Source organism: Esox lucius, chromosome 14, assembly GCF_011004845.1.
Source record: "Esox lucius isolate fEsoLuc1 chromosome 14, fEsoLuc1.pri, whole genome shotgun sequence".
Lineage (NCBI taxonomy): Eukaryota > Metazoa > Chordata > Actinopteri > Esociformes > Esocidae > Esox > Esox lucius.
Genome location: NC_047582.1, coordinates 12,861,466 through 12,888,426, shown reverse-complemented (window position 1 = coordinate 12,888,426; position 26,961 = coordinate 12,861,466). Strand labels below are relative to the sequence as shown.

At 42.8% G+C, this 26,961-nt stretch overlaps 1 protein-coding gene across 6 annotated transcripts; it reads left to right on the top strand.

The window, feature by feature from the left end:
- The first annotated feature begins 1,162 nt into the window (after positions 1–1,162).
- On the top strand, positions 1,163–26,961 carry setd1ba (SET domain containing 1B, histone lysine methyltransferase a). 6 transcript variants are annotated; one of them, XM_034296892.1, is made up of 19 exons: positions 1,163–1,249; positions 1,420–1,490; positions 4,363–4,476; positions 6,763–6,917; positions 7,223–7,321; positions 7,752–8,022; positions 10,505–10,626; positions 11,914–13,005; positions 16,603–17,352; positions 17,854–18,033; positions 18,162–18,446; positions 19,101–19,185; positions 19,284–19,685; positions 20,095–21,432; positions 21,795–21,961; positions 22,200–22,325; positions 22,433–22,552; positions 23,768–23,905; positions 24,022–26,961. In XM_034296892.1, the coding sequence occupies exons 4-19, from the start codon at positions 6,777–6,779 to the stop codon at positions 24,193–24,195; spliced, it is 5,490 nt and encodes a 1,829-aa protein (XP_034152783.1). In that variant the 5' UTR covers positions 1,163–1,249; positions 1,420–1,490; positions 4,363–4,476; positions 6,763–6,776; the 3' UTR covers positions 24,196–26,961. The 6 variants fall into 6 exon arrangements, with proteins under 6 accessions (XP_034152783.1, XP_034152785.1, XP_034152786.1 ...); XM_034296895.1 differs by lacking the exons at positions 1,163–1,249; positions 1,420–1,490 and adding exons at positions 3,515–3,935; positions 4,163–4,191; XM_034296893.1 differs by lacking the exons at positions 1,163–1,249; positions 1,420–1,490 and adding exons at positions 3,515–3,935; positions 4,163–4,241.

Sequence of the window (26,961 nt, the reverse complement as noted above, 5' to 3'; positions counted from 1 at the left end):
AATGCTGTTAGCTGGTAACAGGGATTACACAGGCCTACTGAACTCTGACTCGATCTAGTAACATGTCCTTATAGCTTGAAGATACCTCTTATCTCATTTTACTAAAGTAATCTAAGAAATGTTTCTTGGAAGTAAAGGCCCTTGTTCAATTGTAGACTAAATCACAAACTAGGAGCTAAATACTCAACTCAAAATGGGAAGCAATCAAACATTAATTGTCAGTTGGAAGAAAAATCTAATTTGTTTCTGAGAGTGAAGATGCAATGTCTTTATAAATTATCATCTCTGAAACGTACAGACCACATAAGACAGACATCTGATTCTTTTATATTTATTTGCAATTCTAAATGATATCATTAGACATTTCAAGCAAGTACATGTGATAGACCATTAGCCAACCAGATACAAAAAACAATGCTCAAAGATTATTATTTTACAACATGTTTTTCATCAAATGGTAACACTTGGTCAAGTAGTTAGTCACCAAAGAAATAATGAGATATTGCAATAATTAAAAATACTTTAAATCAAAATATCATTTTAAACAGATTAAGCTTCCAGTCAGTGTCTCAACTTTCAAATGCTTTCCAATGTTTGTGCAAAATCTCTATATTATCTGTGTCAGAGATTGTTAGTTAGTCAGCTTAGCTCAATTCACAATTTCTCAGCATCTGAGAATAACAGAAACACATTCTTTGACAGAATAAAAGACAAATGATCCTAGTCCCTGTAGATGAATGTATGAAAATATGTTAAAAACATACAAATGTATATTTTGAAACATAACATTGCATTTTTGACATATATCCCTTTTGGAAAAATGTAAACCCTTTACTTGTGTTAAAAGAAGCAGTTAACATCTTTGGCATGATATTTTCACACTATGAAGTCCAAAAAAAACTTGAAATTGCTCAAATTAAAACTAAATGAAATGCATTTTTCTTGTCCACAGAAAACAAGGTCGAACCGTAATGTAACTTCCCTTTTTAACCCAACCCCTTCGATTTGGAACGGCGCAGGGAGCAGACACAGTGGGCCGCAGAGGACCAATTAGGTTTAACTGCCCTGTTCTAGGGCAGAATTTTCTGAAATTTCATCTGTGGCACCCTTTCATTTACTGGCCTCATTACAAACACAGTAATTTGGTATAAACAAATTGATGCTTAAAACGTCAGATTAAATAGACTACATGAGGACTAATAAAATAATGTAAAACGTGTTCGTGTTTGAAATGTTCTACAAATCTGAGGTCAGGTATTTATTTTACGAGCAAAAAGATATTGGCGCTTGTAGGATGAAAAATGTGTCTAAATGACAACAATGATAGGCTATTTAGATTTAATCGAATACATTTGCGGTATTGGTATTCGTCGGTTTCTATATGTGAATAATGTATTAATGTAAGGTTCTTCTCAACAGTTTATTGCCATATGGAGTGTCACCAAAAGGGAGTATATGAAGGAGGGCGGTCATGCTACGTCTTCCTAAATGTGAGTGAAAAACATACGGCCTATGGAGAGAAAAACGTCGTGGTTTAGATACTGTTTGTGGCGTAAATAGATAGAGAAAACAAAAGCAAAATATATATATAAATTTTTCTGGTATCTGACAGATATTGTAATCGTAAAGGGAGATCAACGAATGGGATATAAAAGCTTTTAGCGTTAGCAACTTTATTATTGCGTAAGTATGAGAACAGTTTACCCTTCTATTTATTCAGCCCCTTGGAGAAGACTTGACATTTGGAGACCATTGGAGAAAACGTTAAATATCAGTGGGCTAAGATGGCCTCTTTCCACCTCTCTTGTCCATTTCGGACTGCGTACGTTTGGTGACGTTGTCACAGTGTACGCTCTAAGCCATGTTCCTCCTCGGCGATTGTTAAATCAATTATATTGATCCTAGTAATTTGGATAGTGTTGCAGATGAGAAACATCTTTATGATTCAATGTGTAAATCTTAACATGTGATCTTTGTTTCTGTAATATTTAATAATGTGTGAGCTATAGACTAATGTCGTCGTTCACACAAACGAAATCAACAGGAGTATACTAGGCTATTGAAAACATTATCCCTCCCTAGAAAATGTAATTTATTTACCTGAGATTGAATTCGAGATAAGAGTGACGTGTTGAAATGTAGCTGATGTTAAACTTCACATCTGTTGACTATTTAGGACAATATATTTCATATTTAACAGTAATTTAAATGACAAATTAAATTACCTGATGTCTATTTTATTACTTTATTTTACATCCGTTTTATATTATCTAGGACACCGATCAAAATTTCTGATTCAATGCGATTTAAATCTAAATTACTCTAAATAAGTATTATCAAAACCTATAATTTAAAAGTTTTACAAATACAAACAAAAATCCCAAAGAACCAGTATTAATTAACTGATATGGAAAATTGGGTTACATTTTCAATAATCAATAATATCCTACTCTTATTTATTTTTTTGAAGAAAAGTGCATAACTAAGGCATAGCTTGCCCGCACAGAACAGCTTGACATGCAACGGTACGATTATATGCAAATAAATATCCTACTGTGCTGCAGTCGTTGGTCTTCTGCACAAGAGGCCCTTTCGCTTTTTTCCTGGTTGTGCTTTTGTGTGCCTTCTCTGCTTGCGTAATTCTAGAATAGCGCAAAAACAGCTGGTCGGCTTAGCCATATAAAAATACTATGTGACACGGTATAATGCTTTGCCGGTCATAGAATAGAGACCTTTGGGTAACACTTCTTACATTATAATTTCCACTCTTGCTGCTTGAAATACTAGAAAGAACACGGCCTGTAAGAATGAGCACAGAATTGATGGAATGGCCTGCACGGCTCCTTTCTATTATGCGCAACGAATGACTCTATTATCTACAAACAGGGCCCATCATCAATTGCTGGTATTTGGCATGCCAGAACCGATGTTGTTTTTAGAGGATGTGAATAACACTGAATGGCTAGTAAACAGCTTTCAGCCTCGTGACTAGATGGTTCGACGCTCCTTTTTAACCTAGGCCAATTACGCAGCAATAGTGAAATAGGACCCTATCTGGAAAAACGAGCTCCTCCACGTTTTTGTTCAGCCGCTTTTGATCAAGACACTAATATTTAATGCATGGCATACTGTAACTGTCCAGCAACTGTGACGAGTTCACCCGGAGTCCCTTTAATACTTAGGAAAAGAAACACAAACACAAACAAACACCATGATTTCTATATTTCTTCTTTACCTATAGGATGTATTACATCTTGCTTGTCTGACATCTTCTGTGTATCAACCCCTCGAAATACAACATCGAACCATTTGGAAAGAGAGAGAGAGCACGTAAAATGAAATCCTCTTGGAGTGTCCTGAAAGAAATGCAGCACTATGTTCGAAATCGTTTCTTCTGACCATATATGGCTGTGTGGGTGCAGTTCTCTCAGACGCTTGGCAACCCGACGGATTCTCAGATTACTTTTGTGTGCCAAAACCGTTTAAGGTCTGCCTACTGCAGCCCCGGCAACTAGACGACTGGACTTAATGTGCAATGTTTCTCCTATCTGTAGTTTGAATTCTGCTGTAACCTACACTCTTTTAAACACACACCAGTTGAAGTCATATTTCTTGCGCACCATAGATATGGTACATTTCCAGTGAGCAAACAGTCCTGTGTGTGGGACACAGCTCTTTTTTTGCGAATGAACAACCTCGCCCAGCAATGGCGCAGCAACATTAACAGCACACAGTGATCTCGTTTGTCTGTGAAGAAGCCATTTTGAAATTGAGAACAGAACAACAGAAAGAGAAGCCATTAAACAGTACATATAAACGGTCGTTTTTGGACAAGGGGGAGCAATGAGATGTCTACAAGATAGATTTTACCCCTAAAAAGCATTTCAGTGCTTCCAATAAGACATCTTTCTATTGGATTACATGTTAAATTTACTGTAAGTTGTATGATTAGTATTTAATTCCAACAACATTATTTCACAATGTTTAGTTTTATTTTGCAATGATACTTGTTAAAAATATAAACTTGGATAAATACATCCTTGGTTAATCTGCCTCTTAAACAATCATCTACCATTGTTTTTAGATCCTGCCTATTTGACAGCTCAAATTCCATTACCTTTAAAATGACAAGATTTCCATGGCAGTATGTTATGTCTTGCAGCTTCACTTTTGATATCTTCAAATTCGAGGGTGAGGGATTTTACTGCAATCCTGTCTTCAGGAAGAGAGGGGGGCAGCTGGTTTGCATACTACTCTCGCTGATGCTGCTTGAAGATTTTCACCATTTGTTAGACATAGCAGTAAAGACACAAAAGCCTTGTAGAGAAATAGTTTTCAGCTAATTGTTTTCTTTCTTTTTAGGAGCATCCCCATCCTTCCTTTAAGCCACTATTAGAGGATCCGAAGATGGGAATGAAAACGTTCAATTTCCCCCTGCATTTAGGCCTGATAAATGTATTTCATCACAATGTTAAGGTAAATATGTTCATTAGAGTTTTGTCTGCTTCCTTTAGGATTCATTATCTATGTGGTAAGGCTTTGATGATACTTGATGAATAGGATTTTGTCTGAAATTCTAAAGAAATTAAAATATGCCCTTGAAGCAAGGTCAGGTAAATGTTACTCACACATTCGTTATCTAATGCCAAACATAATGGATAACCTACTCCTTTAAAAACACAATTTGACACAGTTCATGAGTTATCATTTGAAAGAAGAATACTTACTGACTTTCAGGGTATTAAAGGTCCCTGTTGTGTAACTAGATGGTATGTGAAAGATGAGAAGCAACCACTCTTTAATGTAGAACAAGTAAAGGGGGTTTGTTGAGAACCAACAGCAAATTTCCAGTTAAGTGATTCAGCATTTTTGCTAAAGGCCATTTGCTCTCTGGCCTGCTTTGTGCTGACATTAGAGTAGCAAATAGACATAGCCACTGATGGATATAGTTAAAACAGCATGCAAATGAATGTATTGAAGAGAGTTGGTAATTTTACTGACACCATTACTTCTAAATGATCAATGTATGATAGAAGTCCACAAATTAACAGTATAGTGATACTTTAATAATAGTAACTGCACACTGCCTTCATATTTATACATAATTATACAAAAATTAATAAAATTGAACTTACACATGATATAATCATACATGGCCATTTACAGTGCAATGTCAACAAAATGCCATTACACAACAATCATTATACTTTCTGTGCTGTTCTCTTCATTACAACTTCAACCTACAAGCTGTTTATTCACTACTGTTTTCTTTTTACTTAAGAATCACAAATGCTTTTATATGGGTGTGCCATGACCTAGTTAGGACAAAGATGGATTCCAGTCAGAGGAGAAAAAAGGTTCAAAATGTCAAAGGGATAACATCCAGTATTTTATCTTCCTTCTTCTCAATCCTGTCAATGAGGAATCATTGTAATTTATCATAGTCCATAAAGAGATGAGGAAATCAAGTATAAAGATCCCTTTGGAACAAAGGAAACCCATATTGGCCATTGAGTCCCATTTCAGGAAAATGGCTGCTGAGAGCGCGCTCAGCCCCCTCTCTCTGCTCTCTGTTGAAGGATTCCTCAGCCGTGCCTCTAATAGCAGAAGCTAAAATGGTGCTTTGCTCTGATTGGCCAGTAGAACTGATACTGTTAACCAGCCAATTGCCCAAGCACTGCAAAATGTCAAGCAATGGATGGCACGTATCTTCATTCGACTAACACAAAGCTTAAGTAGAAAATTTAACAGATTAATAATGCAAAACATGTGTCGGGTAAATATGGTAATGTGCCATTTTAAAGAGAAATCATGGGTTTAAAATGTCCCCACATTTGGCATTTGTACTACAGACAAGTATCCTGACTATAGGTTATAGGTTATGTGGTAGACGTCGTCAGTCTATAGCCTTAAAATGTATTTGAGGGATGTTTTATTGATGGAATCAAGTGTAAACAGACTAAACATTGTTCCTGAGAAGTTGTCCACAATGACAGATCTAGAGTCAGGTTTTTTTTATCATAAGGATCACCCTTTCGATCAGGACTTAAAACGTAGTACTGATCCGAGATCTGTGCTTAGACCGAACTTCCATCGACCTCCTATGCCCATCTTGTTTGCCGTCTGAGTAAATGTAGGCGGTAGATTCAACACTTATTTAATGCTCAATGTGCGACCAAATGAGCCACTTTAATATCACTTTTAAAATACAACGATATATTGAATTATTGATGTGTTTGTTTAAAATGTATAATGATATTCTAAAATGTACGCATATGTAAAGAACCTCGAATATATAAAAATAAAAATAAAAGTCGAAGCGAAAGTGCGAATGATATGAGGGGTAGCGAAGCTCAATAGTGGTGTATTGTGGGAGAGACAGAAACCCCAGACTGGAGGCACAATATGTGTTGGCTCGCAAAAAGGAGGCAGTATCCTTTAAATCATGTAATGTAATCAGTGAGAGGTAAACGATCTCGCCGTTTGATTATTAAAATTACGTTCGATCGGACAAATCATGTCCAAGCCAGGGGAAAGAAACAGGCTAAACGAAGACCATGGCAGAAAGCAGAGTTCAAGTAAGCTTGCTCTTTTTTCCTTCCTCTGTAGCCTAATGTCTGTTTCGGTAACTGGGATACGCTTCTAACCCCCATTTTCCTCCTCATAGTAGCCTAGGCTATTTTGCAAAGTCAATCTACTATCGCTACTAGTGTTCGTGTGCGAGTCCGTGTTGGTGTTGCTCTCATCTTTTTTTCTACACAGGTTTGCCGAACGGCATGGAGAACCACCATCCCGTTTGCAGTTCGGGGGAGAAACGAAGTCACCATTGGAGAAGTTACAAGTTGATTATTGACCCAGCGCTGAAAAGGGGATCGCACAAACTGTATCGCTACGATGGAACGACATTTAACATACCCGTAAGTAGCCTATTATATCCGAATTCGAAAGGAAAAACCATTTGCTACATAGTTGTGTAATGTTTACCTCAACGTTCAATGCAGTGTATGCTACATTGTTAGTTGACTGGACGCGTTACTTTCTGCACCTGACATTGTATCCGAAGTCACTAGACTATATAAACGCAGACTCCATTCTCTAACCTGTTTCCTTATGTGTAGCGGTGTCTGGTGGAATCCCGGTCTTGATTCATCAGCTGTCGTTTTCTATTCTACCTGCTTGTCAGAACTTCTGGTGTCGTAACAGTTTGTTATTCATTCAACAGAACCCTGGGATGCCACCAGTGGATATCGTCCGAGACCCGAGAATCGGTCGTCTCTGGACGAAGTATAAGGAGACCGATCTCCCAGTTCCGAAGTTTAAGGTTCGCTAATTCAGTCATACCCGTCAGAACTTGACATACTTTGTCATGCTTTATACGTTAGGAGCGTTTACAGCGCGTTGTAGCCTTTTCTTAAGTGCGAAATTTTAAGTAGACAGACACACCCCCTGGCCAGTGTTGATACAACTGTCATGCTTTTTTTGGAGCGGGGGATTTGTAATCCAGACATGCAACATATGCTGTCCCTTAAAGAATAAACACATGTTGCATGTTGTATATCAAGACCATTCTCTCGTAATTAATTGTTTGGTGAAATGTGAACCGTAGGCTACTCCAAATTATATTATTTAACCAGGCTACATGCGCTCTCTTTTTCTTTGTAATTTTGTAGCCTGTAGGGCAAACATCTGATTTCAAAAGCAAGTTAAAGCTGTACCACCGATCGTTTCATGTAACTGTTTTCTTTCTCCAGATTGATGAATGTTACATCGGCCGTGTGCCTCCCAAGGAGGTGACATTTGCTAAGCTGAACGATAATATCAGAGAAGGTTTTTTGACTGACATGTGCAAAAAATTTGGGGACATAGAAGAGGTGGAAATTCTGTACAATCCGAAGAACAAAAAGCATTTGGGAATAGCCAAAGTGGTTTTTGGAACTGTAAAATCGGCCAAGGATGCTGTCCAGACTCTACACAACACATCTGTCATGGGCAACTTCATCCACGTTGAGCTGGATCCGAAAGGTAAATAGTCTTTGCATCGGCTAAATATACCCGAGTATTTATATATATATTGCTAAATACATTTTCAGTTTGATTCAGAGTTACTGAAATGTGAAAACGTTGTCCTTTATTTATTAAGTGTCACAAATTGCATTTTTAGAGGACAACGTTTTGTCACGTGTACGTTTACGGTGGTTGCTTGGTAACCAGAGCAACTGCGTCTTGAATGTCTGTACGATTTGCTTGGGATTCAGACTAGGTTCAAAATACAATGTGTTGTTAAATTAAGGATTCAGCCCATGATCCGTTAAGTCTGCTACTGTATTTGTGAAATAGAATAAAAAAACAAAAATAGTAAATCGTTTACTTATCATTTATTTTCGTATGTTTTTCTTTAAATTATGGAATTAGTCATTGATTTAGCTATTGCGGTTCCATTGTTTCTGTGCAAAGGAACTGCCTAGGAAATAGTCATATTTATCTTTAGATTTTTTGTAAAAATTAATTCTAACTATATTTACATATGTCTATAATAGATTTTTTAGCCTATTTATGTACTCTGACAGCATTTTACAGTCTTAATATATTTGGCTCTAGCCATTATCTTTAATAAAAATCTTACCCGATATTCCTTTTGTCAGGGAAATAGGCTATCCTATTTTACTTACTCCAATCATGAGCCCACAACTGTTCTATTCTCTTAAAGAGACAGTAGTTGTTGTCATGTTTGCAGAAGGTTATAAGGAACGTTCTCTGTGTTGCATTGAATTTATACTGATTACATTATCAACATAAAGAGAGGCTGGAGAATATCTCAGGCATACTGAGTACAAATGTTTCATTATAATTTCACCTGACTAGTAAGTTTATATCCCTGATATTGGGTTATCAAATAATAACTAATAATATTGTGTATGAACACCAGATTTAAATGTAGAACCTAAATGAAAGGACGCTAGAAAATGTACTTTGTGGAAAACTACACATGCAGAAACTCTGAAATCCCTTTTCAGGTTTTATTTTTAGAAATTGAATAAAATATTTATGTATTCAATAACCTTAACAAATCCAACTTCTGTTGCATTAGGAAAATTGGGATTAAGTATATTCAATTGTCATTTTGTCAGTCATCCAAAATATGTGTAATGCACTATAATGTCAAAGTGGATTCTACCAATTTAGTAAATTGTATGAGAAATTAATATAATCTGTGTAATTGCATGTTAGAAACACTTCTGGTAGTGATTATAGCTGTGAAAAATTTGCTTTGTACACCTGGGTTTCACAATATTTGACCATCAATCTTTTTTAAATTCTTCAAGCTTCGTCAAGTTGATTTGCTGATCATTGCTAGATATTTTCATGCTCTGCCCAACCGTCCGCACTAAACTAAAACGGTAACTTGACCAGTCCAACATTGATTGTTGTCTTGGTAAGCGACTCAAGTGTAGGTTTGTTGTTGTGTGTTAGGTAATTGTCCTGCTGGAAGGTGAATTAGGAGCTATTGGAAACTACTGGATCTCTTGGAAAGCAGTCTGATGCCAGGTTTTCTCTGAAAGTCTGCCTGTGCTTAGTACTATTGTTTCATTTTACTCAAGACAAACCCCACTGATGACAGACATACCCATAACATGATGCAGCCATCACCATGTTTTAAAATATGAAGAGTGGTGTGTTGGATTGAATTGGCCCAAACATAATGCTTTGCATTTAGGACTAACTGTTAATTTCTTGGCTACATTCTTTGCAGTATTACTTTAGTGGCTTGTTGGAAACAGCTGTTTTAAAACTTCCATTAGCCTCATGGTAAAATCCCTGCTTTGTTTCCATCCGCTCAGGCAACTGAGTGAAAACACCTGTATATTTGTATAGACTAGGGGTTGCTGATACTGTCCAATGCCTAATTATTATATTCACAGTGTTCACAGGGATATTTGGTGTCTGCTTTTAAATGTTTACCGGTCGACTAATCAGTGTACTTCTTTGCAAGGCTTTGGGAAGCCTACCTGGGTCTTTGTGGTTGAATATGTTCTTGAAATTCACTATTAGACTTGAGAACATTAATACTTGTATGTGTGGGGTACTGGGATGGATTGGTTAGGCTATTATTGTGCACAAATTGAGTTCATGCAACTTCAGAATGATGTTCCTGTGTGAAAGTTGTTGTAAACGTAGTCACTCACATGTCACATTTGTGAAGATTTAAAAGAGAAAAGGTCCACTTTGACAGTATGGGATGAAGTGTGTAGATTGAAACCAATGTCAATTTAACCCATTTTGAGTTCAGGTCATAACACCCTGAAATGTGTTCTAAGTAATGGGATTTGAATACTTTCCAAAGGCTCTGAAAACATTGTTGCATATATAATGTGTATTGATTGCTGTGGATGTTCTTACATGTTTCTTAGATTTCAGCTGAATGGTAATTGAGAGATTTAATGTTCAGTCTGAGTCAGGTGCCATGAAACCCCTATTGAACCATATTTTAACCTTACACATCCAGGTGAGAATCGGCTTAGGTACTTCCAGCTACTGTTGAATGGGACATTCACCCCCCGGACCCTTCCAGTGGGAGGAGAGGATACCAGGGAATTGTCCCCTCATAGCCTGGCTAAGGCTCTTATGGTAAGATGTTCAAGAAGAGGTTGTGTTTGACACAACGTGTGTGTTCCAATTCAAGCTCACATGTTTAATGTGTCTGATGTTTTTTCTTATATTGACCTGTTTGTAACACTAATTCCTCTGATAGGCACGGCTCTGGTACTTGGAAACAACTGCGAAGTTCTGTGCATAATCCTGCTTTAAGGAGCTTTTGCATTATTGAAAATGAAGTGTCTGACAGATTTGTATTTACTGTACCGCAGAATTGCCAGGAAATACATTTACATGATTACTAATAATTTTATATTTAACTGATTATGACTGACCAATTATGCAGTTGTCATGAAAAAAAAATAGATTATGTTTATCTTAATCTGTGCATGCTCAAAATGTGAGTAAACACCCCTGGATTAGAACACCTGTTGATTTCTGTGCGATCTTTGAAATTATTGTGTAAACACCTTTATAATACGTGTATTTTTTTGTTCAGGTTTGTCTAGCGAGAATTTCTCTAATGCAAGGGAAGTGAATTGGAAATATCTGAAAGTGTCTGCTAGAAGTCAATCAAATAGGGTTCCCAAAAAGTAACATGGTTGGGTGGTTGAATTACGATTTTCTGCATACCAAAGTTCCATCAGCCTGTTTTCAGAAGATTTTTTATTTTATGCAAAACCTGTAAATGTTATTTCAAACTAATACTATTACATACAGTATATAATCATCTGAATAACCCCATTCACATTGCACAACAGTAACCATAGTCACTATTAGTGTTTTATGTCAAAGACATTTATTTTCAAAGACATTGTTTAGTCATTTCTGTCTGTAGTTTTTCCAGCTTTAATGGTGAATCATTTTGGTCCATGCCTGAGTCATTCTTACTCTAGTAAGTTTCAGCCAATCTAAGCTGACACCGTTATCTCTAATTGAGACTATCAGTGCAGCAGGTGGTAAAAGGAGGCCCAGGAAGGAATGTTATCCAGAACCCCTGCATGTCTGTAGAGGAAACAGGCGGAGCAGTTGAAGCCTGCCTATACTTCACACAATAGCCTAACTGCTTCTGCAAGGCTGCTAGTTAGCCTAGCTATTTCAAATGAATGCATATTGAGACTATTGTAACCCAACACCTTTAGATAGAACTCCCGGTCTGTTCAGTGAGACAGTAGCAGTGGCTTTATGCCGAAGATGCATCATGTTTCATTATTTTCCATTATTTTCCATTAAGGCCTGAACTAGATTGTCAATAAATCAGCTGTTGTACGTAGGACGTGTTTGCAGGACCGTCTCTGATTTCGCCGTGTCCCTCCACAGGCCTGTGAACCCCTGCGGCGGCTCTCCGAGAGCAGCTCATCCGTAGCGGTGGGAGGGACGGTGACCCCGAGCAGCACCGGCACCAACACCACCCCCCTGTCCCAGGAAACGGCCTACTCCAGCCTGCGACAGGACACACCGCAGTCCCAGGGCACGCCTCGGCAGAGCGGCACCCCGTTCTCTCAGGACTCCAACTACTCCAGCCGGCAGTCCACGCCAGCCTACCAGTCCAGCCGGGCCGAAGGCTCCGGGGGTTTCAAGTCTCGGAGACATGAGAGCAAGTTCCAGGACGCATACAACCGGAGGCCGGAGAGACGCTACGTCCATGGCAGTGGGGGGTCAGGGTCCTACCGAGGCAACTCTGAACCGACCGCCTTCAAGCCACACCAGCCCGCTCCTCCCGAACCCCCTCCGGCCGCCGCATCCTTTGCTCACACCCCTCCTCCACCAACCAGTGCTGGCTTCACATCTGCGTTTTCCCCTTATCAGCAGCCCCCTGTGCCCCCTGCTTTCCCCCCCTCCGAGCCTCCGTTCCAGCAGCCTCCCCAGCGGCGGCCCCCCCAGCCCCCCCCGGCCCCTGCCACCGATGTCATACCGGTCAAGGACAAGCCAGGCACTCCCCCCGTTCCAGAACCGCCACCTGAACCCAAGGCCCCCCCCAGCACGCCCCCTGGCCGTACCCCGGATCACTGCCCCCCCTCCCCTGGGACACCCACCCTGGAGTCAGAGCGAAATAGCCTGGATTCCCGTATTGAGATGCTCCTGAAGGAGAAAAGGACAAAGCTTCCTTTCCTCCCCGGAGGCGACTCATCGGACACTGAGGTGCGTATGGACGGGAGCCCCATCTCGTCCTCTTCGTCCCAGCTCTCGCCCATTCCTCCTTTCGGGGGCGTCCACACCTCTCGGCCCCCCAGCACGGGCTTGGAGGATGTCAGCCCCACTCCCCTGCCTGACTCGGACGACGAGGAGCCCGTCCCTGGAACAGGCCTGCTCATCAAGAGGCTCGGCTCTCCAGTCCCGATCCCCGGGAAGAACGCCAGTGACCTGAAGGATGGTCACCTTGGAAACCATACTCCAACAGAAAAGGTGGAGGTAAGGGCCAATGGTATCAGCCACTGTTTGGGTAGATTTTGTGTTTAGGAAGTTGTAGATGCATGCATGCGGAATGCCCAAGCTTATAATATAACTTAAATTATATTGACCACAGTAGTAGGTGGTAGTTGGTAATAGTGATGGTAATAGTTGGTGTTTGTAGTGGTAGTAGTGATGGTAATAGTTGGTGTTGGTAGTGGTGATGGTAATAGTTGGTAGTGGTAGTGGTGATGGTAATAGTTGGTAGTGGTAGTGGTGATGGTAATAGTTGGTAGTGGTAGTGGTGATGGTAATAGTTGGTAGTGGTAGTGGTGATGGTAATAGTTGGTAGTGGTAGTGGTGATGGTAATAGTTGGTAGTGGTAGTAGTGATGGTAATAGTTGGTAGTGGTAGTGGTGATGGTAATAGTTGGTAGTGGTAGTGGTGATGGTAATAGTTGGTAGTGGTAGTGGTGATGGTAATAGTTGGTAGTGGTAGTAGTGATGGTAATAGTTGGTAGTGGTAGTGGTGATGGTAATAGTTGGTGGTGGTAGTGGTAGTAGTGATGGTAATAGTTGATGGTGGTAGTAGTTGCTAGTGGTTCTGTGGAGATTTGCTTGAAGTTACACAGTTGACAGTTACACAGGGGGCGTCGCACAGGAAGTAAACATAGGCTTGTGTGTCTGATAGTCAGGGTGCGCTTTCCCTTTTGTCTCATTCTACTCTATCTCTTTCTGCTTCTAGAGGAAATGGTTCACTCTGGTTTAATAGCAAACACACATTGCCTTTTTCTGTGTCTGTTCTTAACTCCATATGAGTTTAAAAAAACAACAGTCACAGAATGTTTTATGATGTGGTTATTCCCATGCCATCAGAACTAGTTGTCACTTTGTGGTTTATAAACTATTAATGCATTCTAAAATGTTTGTTTCAAATCATAAAGCATTTTGCAGTAGATTCAAAACTCATAATGTGGCTAGTTAATTCTTTACTAGATGGGCAATTCCACGCTTGCAGGAGCAGAAAATGTATATTTTTGTGTATCTCTGATTGTTCTGGCAATATTTTACTTTTGGTTGTAAAATATATTTTGTAAAATAGATACATTTTTTATTACATTCAGCATGATAGCATAGATTTGGGTGTTAAAACATTTAGAAATAAATTAAAAGAAAATGTAGTTGAGTACAAAATAACGTTGTTTGTACTTAGTGGTGTGTATATATTTCAACCCCCTTTATTTACCAAGAATATCTTTAATGCATTTTATTTAAAAAGTATTAATTTTGCCCATGCAAGATATCATTCAGTGTAACTCATTTTTAGAGCTTGTTTTTGATGAATACTCATAGTTTAATTTAAACACACATGCTCCTCAAAACATCTCATGATAATATAACTATTTCACACTTTTTGTACTTGGATCATTTGTTGACCTTTTTCAACCCAAATATCGTGCTGAAAAATGACCACTCCATCTAGGGTAGATTAGTGGGTTGTTTGACAGGGATGTTATGAGGTAGTTGTAGCGACTGCAAGCTCAATTATTGTTGTTGCCAAGGGAAAGTGCTCTCCTCCCAATGCATGTGTCTCAGTAATCACTTCCTGTATTAGGAAGCAGTGTGATAAGAAGCATAATGACTTACAGCCTTAGTCTTGATATTCAGTTCTCTCAAACCCGCTGTGAGGTTGTTGCCATGAGACACCTGTTGTTCCAGGTCGTTGAATCAAAAGCATGAAGTGTGTGTGGCTCCTCAGGACCGTGGTTGGTTACCACTGGTTGGGGTGGACAGCAGACTGGCAGGGGAGTCCTTGTCGTTGTACTCTAGCGACTCAATGTGGTGGGTTGGACACCTACAAGCTGCTGATTCCTGGTTGAGTGAGCAGTGCAACAGTAGCAGCATAGCTTTGGAGGGCGTGTTTCAGAAGACTCATGACCTAGTCTAACTCTTCCAAACCCGTTGGGAGATGCTGTGCCAAGACAAGGTCGTCACTGCCAATTGTATGTCCCAAAAAATGAAAGTAATATTCCAGGACTTCAGTTGAATTCTAATGACATAGCGTGAAAATCAGTACATTTTGAAATATTAAGTATAACATTATCAGTGAAATGTAATGAACTTGGATTAAACAGTAAGGCAATAATTCATCCATTGGTGTAAATTAATCGGGTTCCACTCTGCGGAGGTTTACTCCCTGACCGGGTGACACTATCTGCCCATCTTCCATATGTCTGCCGTAGCGTGTACTGTAAAAAAAACTCAACAGAATGTATTTCCTAAATGGGAAGCCCGAGGAAGTCCATGGTGGGAAAAAAATCAAAAGGTGAATGGCAGCCTGCTGTGAGTTAGTGACACCTCGCACTATGTCAAAACAAGTGTGCTCCGCAAATTAGTGTAGTAGGTCCATCAATCCACAAGAATGTCTAGATTTTTTTTAAACTAAATGTGTTTGCTAGTTTTTTTTGCGTGTAGAGCAACCTTCTGGCAATATAATTTTGCCCACATGCCCTCATACTTCTAGGTTTCAATCAGGTTTGACCAGTCTGCTTGTGAGTAATCATTCATTGTATTGATAAATGAAACATGTCACCTGCCGCGGATGTGTGCCAGACTACTTAATTCGCAGTTGCTTGTAACCGAACTGCTGAAATCACTGTTTCCGTTTGCAAGCCACTCCTAACGAAAAACACCTGCTAATCAAAAATACTCAAAGGCAAGTAGATGTCATGTGAAAAAATAAATGAAAAATAAAAATGAGAAGAAGTCCTGCTACTTTATCATATGTCACCAGTGATGGGCCCTGGCTGTGAAACCCTAGCCTTAGTAGTAGTTGCTGGGAAAGGAAACCTGACTCCTTCTGCTGTTGTGGAATACAAAACACTTTCACTTCCTATTTCAAGCTCTCAGTGGACACATCGTTACTACAGGGCCAGCTGGCCATTAACACCATTCAACTCGTGTACTTCCTCATTCCGTTGAGCCTGACAAACGGGATTGGCCAAAGTGTGCTTGTCATGTTAAAGGAAAAATGTCAATGATATTGCCAGTTTGGAACAACACTCGCCAGGCTGTTTTACATAAATCATGATTTCGGTGCCAGATATAATATGACAACTAATATGAATGAGTTGTGGGATTCATTTATCTATTTTTTCATGCTTGTAAGTATTCACTTGGAAAGCATTCTAACACGTAATCTAAGATCCATAGTCATTTGCGACTGTGTTGTTTTTGCCTTTTGATTTTTGCATAGTTTTATTTGAGTTGTTCAAGGACATTGAATCAACAGCTGTGTTTTTTTTCTGTGGCCAAATAGTCATGGGTATATTTGATAATACTTGAGCAATATTTAGAGTCGTCTCATCCTTCAGTTGTTGCAGGATTAGTAAATAACCCCATGCTGTATAAATTGGGCCATTTTGTTACATTCATATCAAGGTTAGCATTAAAGAGAGCCTGTGTTTTCACTGTAGGGAGGGATTATCAGGGTTGATTTACGTCTTCTGATATTGTAAGAATGGAGAAGCTGGGGAGGGATGAAGAAGCTTGTTTCTTGAGTGTTTTCCTTTATTGCAGAGATGTTCTTTAACCTTGCCCCCCCCCCCACCCCCCACAGAGCCATCAGTCCTCTGGGGAGGATATGGAGATCTCGGACGAGGAAGACGTACCCGGCACACCGACGCACAGCGGCGACTGTGCCAAGGGCATCGTGGTCAACTCGGCCGTGTCGCCCATGCAGCCCATCCCCCTCCCGCCCCCCGGCTTCCCCCCTCTACCTCCTCAGGCCGGCTTCGGCCTCCCCCACCATCTCTCCGCCGTCCCAGGCCCGCACCCTCACCTGGCGCCAGGAGGGCCTCACCCCATGCTGCCCCACCTCTACCCACCTGGCATGGTGCCCATGATGCAGATGGAGCTGATGAGTTGCCTGCCTCAATGGGGCAGCGTTCACATGTCCTTCCAGATGCAGACCCAGATGCTGAGTCGAATGGCCCAGACCCGCGGGCCCTACCCCTACCCGCACTTCATGACCGCGGGAGGGGCGGCCGCAGCCGGGTCGGCTGCCATGCAGTTCGGGGGTCCCTACCCGCCCTTGTCGATGAGCAGCACCCCGGCTGCCAGCGCGGGAGGCCACGCCCAGCAGCCCTGGCCCCACCCCTCCCTGCCTAAGTTCAACCCTGCCGTCCCCCCGCCGGGCTACGAGGTGAAGAAGGAGGACCCTCACAAGGCCACCGTGGAAGGGGTGCTGTTGGTCATCGTTAAGGAGCTGAAGGCCATCATGAAGAGGGACCTGAACCGCAAGATGGTGGAGGTGGTGGCCTTCCGGGCCTTTGACGAGTGGTGGGACAAGAAGGAACACTCCGCCAAGGTGAGTCGCTGATCGAAGCCACCTTGTGTTCGGGCTCGTTTGAGATGGGGAGGATTGTGAAAGGTCTTCGGCTAAAGACCTTAAGATTCCGTGCAGTGTCTAACGATGGAATCTCTGTTGTTGCTCGGATACAAAAGAATGTTATCTTTTTCCAATCCTGTTATGTTTTGAATCGGAAACTCTCAAAGTGAGCAGACTAGATGGGTTATGATTATGAGTAAGGGTTTGTTCAACTGTGTTGAAGAAATGAACTGTGACAACAAGGTAGGCATCAGAACCATGTATTTAAAGATTTCCCCCATGTCAACTTAATAAACTCAATAAAAAGGACAGATTTGTTTACTGGCTAACGATTTTCAGCTAGAAGGTGTACTTTGCCATTTCAAATAAACACTTCACTGTCATTTACTACTAGTAATAAAATGACTGTTCTGTCCAGGGTTTCACCTGTGTTAGCCGGGCCAGATAATGTGATTTCCTTATGGTTTTTTGTCAACCCAGGCGTCCCTGACCCCAGTGAAGACCGGTGAGGGGAAGGAGGAGGAGAAGGAGAAGCCCAAACCCAAAGAGACCTTGGGCTCCAGTCTCCTGGAAAACTGGAACAAGGGAGAAGGCCTCGGCTATGAGGGCATGGGCCTGGGCATCGGCCTACGAGGAGCCATCCGCCTTCCCTCCTTCAAGGTACCTCCAGTCACTTTCACCACTGACTGAAAGTATATTGAAAGGACTCTGGTACATTCTAGAATAATTGTACAAAGTGTTTTGTCACAGCTCAGTGGGAGAGATTATGGATGTGTGTGTGTGTTCAGGTGAAGAGGAAGGACCCTCCTGAAGCCACCTCCACCGGAGACACTAAGCGAGCCCGGCCCTCGACCCCCGTGGACGATGAGCTGGAGGACATAGCGGAGCTTCCCGAGGATGACTCCAGGGTGGACGAGGACAGCGCGGCATCGCGGAGGCGACACTCCCGGCCGCTGGAGCTGGACAGTGAGGGAGAGGAGGAAGTGGAGACCTCCGAGAAGGAGGAGTCCCTGTCCGACAGGGAGGAGGAGCCTGATGAGACAGAAGCCTCTGAGAGGTTGTCGTCTAGCAAGGTAAGCTGTCAGTCAAACGGTCTAGCCTGAGAGTGCTCACTATTGTAAAACTGGTTCTTTGGATGCTTAACAGCTTTCTAAGCCGTGTTGTATTGTCCGTCACAGAGTGGCTCCTCAAACTTTCAGATGATCACCTCTATCTATTGTATTCATGGACTTGCACCTTATTTCCTGGTTTTGTACGGTGGGAGTCAGTTTAAGCACATCTTTGTGCCTGTCTGACCTAACATGATTCGTTTCACATTTGATATTGACAACTCCCCTGGCTGTAGCCTAATGTGTGAACGGTGCAGTTGAACAAGAACACAAGAGACAGGCAAAATTGGGTATCGAAGTGGTTGTTTTCATATTATATGAATAGCTAACAATTGACAAGAAAGTTAGCCAGCCTGCATGGCAACTACTTCTGATAGGATGGACAACCAATCCTTTTACATAGCCTCTATTGTAAATGATCGACTGGGTTGTGTCTGGGACAATATGACAAAAATGAATAAACTATATTTGTCTGGAAATCATCAGTTGTGGTAATTTTAATAAAAAACACGTAATGTTTTATTGTTTTGTTAAAAGCAATAAGGCAACTGAGGAAACCTGAGGCATTCTGCTGTACAACCATTTTGAAATAATAAATGTTTACCTCTGGGGGTTCAGGACAGTGGAGACGAAGAGGATGATGAGGAAGAAGACGAGGCAGCTTCATCCAGTGATGGTGAATCATCAGAGTCGTCTGATGAGGGTAAAATACGCTTTATTTGTCAGTTGCTAGTTGTTCGATACTTTTTGCATTAACTCTGCATCTAACTTTTCTTATTGGTGTTTCTCTTGTCTGGTCAGACGTTGCCAGTTCAGCATCTTCTAAAGCAAACTCTGACTCCTCTGCGAGCGGGGACTCCTCCGATTATGAATCCTCTTCGGAGGAAGAAGAGGAGGAGGAGGAAGAGGAGGCAGTCGATGTGGAGAGCCTAGCTGATAAAGATGAGAACCGGGTTCAGACCTCTTCGTCCTCCTCATCCTCCTCATCCTCCTCGTCTGAGGACGAGGCAGAGCCCAAGGCCCCCAGCACGCCCCTAGGCCCTCCCCCAGACGATGAGCCCTCAGAGCTGTCTGGTGTGGAGGACCACAGTCCCAGGGAGGGGCTGAAGCCCAACCACAGAGCCCTCATGGAGGAGGAGGCAGTGGAGCCTGGCCTGTCCAGCCTGGAGGACCTCCGGCCCCCTTCCCCCAAAGGAGTCCCAGGTCTAAACCCACTCCTATTAAGTAACCACACACACTTCATGTGTCAGCTGTCGTTTCTGCTGCCCCGCGCGCATCGCTTTTATCTGACCATTTGTCTTGACATGTTTGTCATCTTTTTTTGGGACCTGGCCAGACGTGCCCCAAACGTATCCATTTTTAAATCCAGGTTAAAAACACTTCTCTTCTCACGTGTCTATGACTGAGCACTTAAACTTAACCACACTGTTTAGCCTTATAACTTCCTATGTTTTTATCTCATTTTTAATCTTTGTTTTCTGATTATATGTTTTCATTTGAGTATTTGTTTTGATGTTGTTGCATTTTTATATTTTTCTTTTTCTTTGTAAAGCACATTGAATTGCCTCTGTATGAACTGTGCTATATAAATAAACTTGCAAAAATCTTTCAGCCGACGAACCGGATATTTACCTGGAAGTCGTCGTCCCCATATTGAAAACGGAGCCGGATGATGTCACCAACCTGCGGCCGCCCACTCCGACAGGCTCCCTGGCTGACAGCGACCAGGATGCCCAACCAAAGGCCCACCTGGAAGACCTGCCATGTACGCCAGGTAGAGGGGCTCCCGCGTCCCTGGAGCCCGACACAGCCCTACTTCGATCCCTAGCCGTCCCTCTGACACACCTACCTCTTCCCCCTACTTCCGGCGCGGGGTGCCACGCCCTACTTCTCCCGCCCCCCGGCCCTCTGCCGGATCTCCACTTCAGGGCCAGGTTATCCACGGACGAGGATTTGCCCCGGACCCCGGGTAGAGACCTTATGGACAGGACCAGGAGCCTGGGCAAGTCCCAGAGCAGCACAGACACAGTGCCCATCACGCCAGGCGGCGAAGCTCCCCTGACCGGAAGCAGCCTGGCTAGCCTCAGCTCCCCCCACATCTCCGGCAGCCCTTTCTCTTACCCCGCCCAGTCCCCCAACCTGAGTGCAGGCATCCCCCGAACCCCGGGCAGAGATCTGACCTTCACCCCTGTCTTCCCAGACCCCAACGCCATGGCCCCCGGGCTGCCCCTGCACCGGAAAGAAAGCCCGCTGTTCAAAGAGCCTCCTCTCGGCATCCCGGCCAGCCAGACCCCGGCCTTTGGCGCCCTCCAGGGAGAGGCCTTGACCAGCGTGCCGAAAGACCTGCCAGCTGTCCCCGCCGTGGACCTCCCTGTGCCCCCTGATGTGACACCCCCCAAGAGAAAGCCCGGTCGACCTAAGAGTAAAAAGGCTTTGGCGGCACTCGCTTCACCGAAAACGGAGTCCATGGAGCTCTTGGTGACCCCCGCCATCATGCCGCCCTCACTGCCCCAGGACGCTCATCTCACGGAGCTTTCCGCCAACATGGCTGCTGCGGCCACCTTCCCCGACATCCCCAGCCGCTCCGGCCTGGACTCCTCCGTGCTGGGCCTGGATCTCCGGGAAGGAGAAATGGAGCCCAATACAGTTCTCCCGCCCGACGACCGCTGCCTCCGCTACGACGACGAGGAGTCCATTCAGAAGCCACCGCGGAAGGCGCGGCGAGGTTGGGAGGAGCTGCTGCTGGCCAGCCACTCGCCTGTAACCACGCCACCGCGGCTCCACTACCACCCACGCTCGGAGTTTGAGGAGATGACCATCCTGTACGACATATGGAACGACGGGATCGATGAGGAGGACATTCGGCATCTGCAGGTCACCTACGACAAGATGCTGCAGCAAGACAACGGAAACGACTGGCTGAACGACACTCTGTGGGTCCAACACCCTCATATCCTTTACTGCCTGACATTCCTGATATTACTGCCAATTACTGCAAGTGCATTACTAATATTACTGCTAATATAATCCTAATATTACTGCTAATATATTCCTGATATTACTGTTAATTACTGGGAGCACATTGCTAATATGACTGCTAATTTATTCCTAATGTTACTGCTAGTACATTACTAATTATTTCGAGCTGTATTAAAAAAGTACTCTATTTGAAAAAGTAGAATTCTGAATATGTGAAGTAGTATCTGGAAATGCCCATCTTCACGTAGATAGACGTTCAGTAAAACTGCTCAGCCCAAGCCACAGTTGGGCTCTCTCCAAAAGCCTTGTGGGTTTCTCTTGACTCCCCTGCACCTACCAACATCCCGGCGGTGAAGAGGAAGAAGAGGGACGATGGCATGAGGGATCACATGACTGGCTGTGCCCGTAGCGAGGGCTACTACAAGATCGACAAGAAGGACAAGATCAAATACCTAAACAGCAACCGGCACCTGCTGGAGGAGGGGCCTGTTGACATGCAGGTGGGTTTCAGCAGGGTGTTCTCTCTCCATTTCAAGTTGCTGTGTCGTGATGACTCTGTGGGGACGACGTGATGACTCTGTGGGGACGACGTGATGACTCTGTGGGGACGACGTGATGACTCTGTGGGGACGACGTGATGACTCTTGTCTTTGGGGGAGATAGTAGTTTGTGGAGTAGGAACTCATGTTTTTCCTTTTTTCTTCATCGGACTCTGTCTATGCCTGTCTGTTTCTGCAGGGCATGAGTATTCCCGCTCAGCCTCTGGTCTCCACCAGAGCTGGCTCTGAGCGCCGCTCTGAGCAGCGCCGCCTGCTGTCCTCTTTCAGCTGTGACAGTGACCTGCTCAAGTTCAACCAACTGAAGGTACAGAGGCAAAAAGACAGCCCACAACACAAACACTGCTTGTTTTTTTGCTTTTGGTGTAAATGCAATACTGTGTCACCTCAACGTCTCCCTGCGCGCTTCCCCAGTTCCGTAAGAAGAAGATCCGGTTCTGCAAGTCGCACATCCATGACTGGGGCCTGTTTGCTATGGAGCCAATTGCTGCTGATGAGATGGTGATTGAGTACGTGGGACAGAACATCAGACAGGTGAGAAGTACACACCTGCAAGAAGACATAATCCAACACCACAAACATCTACTTTTTGCCAAATTGCTAAATGTCATATGGCTGAGTGTTAACCATTTACACCAGAACCAGATTTGAAAATGGCAGATATGGGCCCTGGTAGGACTTATGTTTTAATGGAGCGGCTGTATAGTAATGTGGCAATAGAGCTTCTCTTCACTTTACCGCATTCTATGGCTTTTGATATACCGTCATTCCAAACATGATGATCTTGCACAACCAGAAGTGGACTGCAACCCGGTCTGGTTTTGCAATTTATTTGAGGAAATACTGTAAGTTGAGTGGACTCAATGTATTTTGAAGAGACGATGTGGATTACAATAAACACTGGTTTGATCTCAAACAGGCAAGCCAAACACCTCGGTATCATAAAGCTCTAAGTACCACTGACTGCAGTGTGCGGTTCCGGGTCCGGGCTCAATGTGGGGGGAGTCAAACGCATTTAATCCGAAATACGGGTTCCTTGCAACAATATCAGTAGATTGTCTCAAATATAGCATGAAGCAAAATCTTACAACACGTGCTGGTACCACTTCACATAATATTTCTTACGATCTTCAAAAATGAAATAAGTTTGTATTCAACGTGTGCCTAGCACCAACATGGGTGTTTGTATTCAGTGTGTGACTGTCAAACCTCAGATGAGCAAAATAAATGGTGGGTGTTAAATGTTTGACTCCGCCCCCAATGAGCACCACTCCAAACTGCACACTGTAGTCAGGGGCTTCCCTAAAGCTCGCATCAGCATTAACATTTGCCTGCAGAACACGCCTTAATGCACATAACTATGATAAAATGACCCTATTTTATGAATTGGCTAGTCTCTGCAATACAATAACCTTTCAAGAATAGGCCCACCTGACACAGATTGCGATTTACAGCGGGATGTTTTTGGACGGACAACAACTTTGGATGATAGTGGAGAGGCAGTGTTGTATTTAAATGACAACAAAGGCACTCTTTTACTTATCACATCAAGTTTGGTCTTGGTCAACAGTTGTCCTCACCTCTGGGCTAATTATGTTCCATTGACAACCAAATGGTTCTTTTTCAGTGGCTACTGTGTATGTTTGTTTCACATTCTTTCCCTAAGAAAGCCCTGTCTGTATAGGCCAATTCCCCTCCATGTAAATGGTTAAGCAGGCTGTGTGTGAACCTGTCAAATCCTGTGTCCAGGTGATTGCCGACATGAGGGAGAAGCGCTATGAGGACGAGGGCATCGGAAGCAGCTACATGTTCCGGGTGGACCATGACACCATCATAGATGCCACAAAGTGTGGAAACTTCGCTCGCTTCATCAACCACAGCTGCAATGTAAGCCTTTCCTCTCTGTAGCAGAACGTGGACTTGGGTTAATTACAACTATTTGACAGAATTTCACTGTGCTAGGCTAGCAGATGTTTACCCCAGTGTTTGGTTCATCTTTTCAGCCCAACTGCTACGCTAAGGTGATCACAGTGGAGGCCCAAAAGAAGATTGTTATTTACTCCAGACAACCCATCAACGTCAATGAAGAGATCACCTATGACTACAAGTTCCCCATCGAGGATGAGAAAATCCCCTGCTTGTGTGGGGCAGAGAACTGTAGGGGAACGTTGAACTAAAGTTTGCCCCCCCCCCCCCGGAAAACTACTAGCACTGTCTCAACAACAGTTGTCCCCATACCCTGGTGTCAAACAACAAAAAGCCATGCCAAAAACACGAGCACAGAAGAGTGGGAAAAGCAGGGGATGAAACCAACACATCGCCGGGATACAGTGCAGCTAACTATTTGGGACTCTTTTTATACATGCAGATATTTACTCAAGATTGTTTACGATTCCAGGTGCTCTTTAAAACATGGGTTTTCTACTCCTCCAGTGACCCTTGCATTTCCACAACATGGTACCATCTTGCTTCCTGGTGCAGCACTCTTCATTGTCCCTCTTCCATTAAGCTTGGTTTATCACAGCTCTGGTCTTGATTTGAACACTTAAACTACTCCCCTGGTTCTCATAAGCTTTCTAGAGACAATATGTAGTGCATAGCCCTCATTATAATTCTACAGACAGACACACACTCACACGTTGGTTTTACTAACAAAATACGGTCCACCTATTTAGTATCACTGAATGAACACTTACCCTAACCTTAACCTCAATGACCTAACCCTAAATTAACCTTACCCTGACTCCTAAACCTACCACTCTATGCCTAAGCTTAACCCTAATTCTGAACCTATTTCTAACCCTAACTAACCCTAATCCCTAAACTAAACCCCAAGTCAGATAAAGCTTGGCAAAGTGGGGACTGGACAAATGTCCTCGCTTTGCATGATTTTCCTTATTTTACTATCGTAGTTAGGCACTAAAGTAGTAGAACAGGAACACACACACACACACTTCTAGCTGCTCATTTATACTGTTCACACGCACAATTAAAACACTTGTATCTGTGGGAGGGACACATACTCCCTAATGGGAGATGGCACTGTTCTCACCAGGTGGTGGTTGTAATGACACAGAGAGGATGTAGATTTGGACTCCTGAGAGCAGGGAAGTCTTCACTAGCTAAAGCCCCCCCCCCCCCACACATGTTTTAAAAGAAATGCAGAGTGGATATGAAATGAAAGCTACAAAATGGTTCGTTCAATCATTTCTAGAGATGAATCCTCACCTCCCCATACCAGCAAACTGTATGTATGCTGCTGTCTTATTTTATGCAAAGTCAAGGAATCCATTTTCAGAGATTCACACATGGTATTACGGCTCCCCCAGAAGTGTTCCCATCCTTTCAGTTGTCCTTTAGAAGTGATCCCTCTTGCTGCGTTGTCTTCCCTCAAAACACTGTTCAAGTGTTTGTGCAGGTGTGAATGTGAGAAAGGGGGGGGGGGGAATGAGTGATTGTGCTGCCCTCTGTAGGACATACTGTAGAAATGGTGATTGGGGAAAGAACGCAAGATGGGTACCTTTCACAGTAATTAAAATGTATACCTTTACACCAAATTCTAGTGTAGTATAGTGTTTCCAAAAGTGACCCTAGGCTCATAATTCATTCCACGACAAAATTATTTCACCGTACGTTGAGACAGTGCTAATTGAAGAATGCAGACTTGAAATGTTTCGACTTCACAATGCCTTTTCACCACACACCGTGATATCCTTTCAATGTCAGGTGGCTGGTTCTGGTTGTAGAAGGGATACACAAGTGATTTACCATTCAAGACTGTTAAAAAAAAAAAGAAGTTCTGATCAGTACAGCTGATAGGCAATTTGCAATCCAGACTCTAGTATTATGAGGTTTAGGTTATCCAGTGCTGTCTGGAAACCAACCAACTGCCCCTTGCATTTCCAGTGTTTGCTGTTGCACACAAGCACAGAAACACCCTGACGGGGCAACAGTGTTTCTGAAAGCTGTCGCTTGCAGCCGTGTTCATGCGCACTATCGCACTGTCCTCCTTTAGTCTGTGTGAATGTTTGTATTGTATGACATGAATGCTCGTGGTGTACAGTGTTGTTCCGCTTCACTGTCCGGTGGCGTTTTGGGAATCCCTGGTTTAGGTGTTTTCTCCCCCCCCACGGTGCTTGTTTAGCTTTGACATGATGGGGTCCTGTTAATACTGTTAGCGCAGTATTCTACTCACCGTACAGAAGTGTATTTCAGTCTAATAACTTGACAGACCTCACGCTATTCTCACCGCCACACTAAGAATCCATTCATTCAGTTTCATGGATCATTGCTGTTTGTGAATGCACTAGAGGCTTGCACTTCTGCTTACCTTCCTACCCAATTAGAACTCTGAAGACCAAGTCATTCCTTGCTTCTCGTTCAGTTGGACAGCTCACACAGTAGGAGTCTTTTTTTTTTTTTTTTTTTTTTTAAAACAACTGATGTTTATATTGTACAGGATCATTGTATAGAAGACTGTAAGCTTTTTTTTTTTAATTGTCACGGGGAATACTTAAAATGATGCATCTTTCCTTTTAACAAAAAAGACTATTTAAAGTGGTATTTTCAGGGATCAGTGAAAACAAAAAGGAATCTGTAAAAAATACAAATAAGTGTTGAATTGTTTATTTAAGGCAAAGGTGCATCTTGTACAGAAAAAAAATCTTCCCTTTGAAAGATTGTTTCTTGTAGAAACTTCTTCATTTTCTGCCCATTTCCTTTGTAATCTTAAAATGTGTAAATACTTTATCTGTGAATATATATATTTTTGTTTCTTGGGATTTGCTACAGAGATACAGCTCGGAGATCTATGGATCAGATAAAGCTGATGAACGTGGAGCTGGTGGCAGTATTGTCGGCTTGTGTCAAGCTTTCTTTTTATTTTCTGTTGTAAATTCTATGAAATCTTGTTTGCAGTGTGGAGAAAGGAAAAAAAAAAAAAA

Bases quoted from the DNA above. Each gene is read 5' to 3' on its own strand.
- setd1ba (XM_034296891.1), top strand. From the start codon at position 6,518: ATGTCCAAGCCAGGGGAAAGAAACAGGCTAAACGAAGACCATGGCAGA. The intron at 8,023-10,504 runs GTAAATAGTCTT...TTACACATCCAG, and splicing joins CGTTGAGCTGGATCCGAAAG to GTGAGAATCGGCTTAGGTAC. The intron at 23,906-24,021 runs GTAAGCCTTTCC...TCATCTTTTCAG, and splicing joins TCATCAACCACAGCTGCAAT to CCCAACTGCTACGCTAAGGT.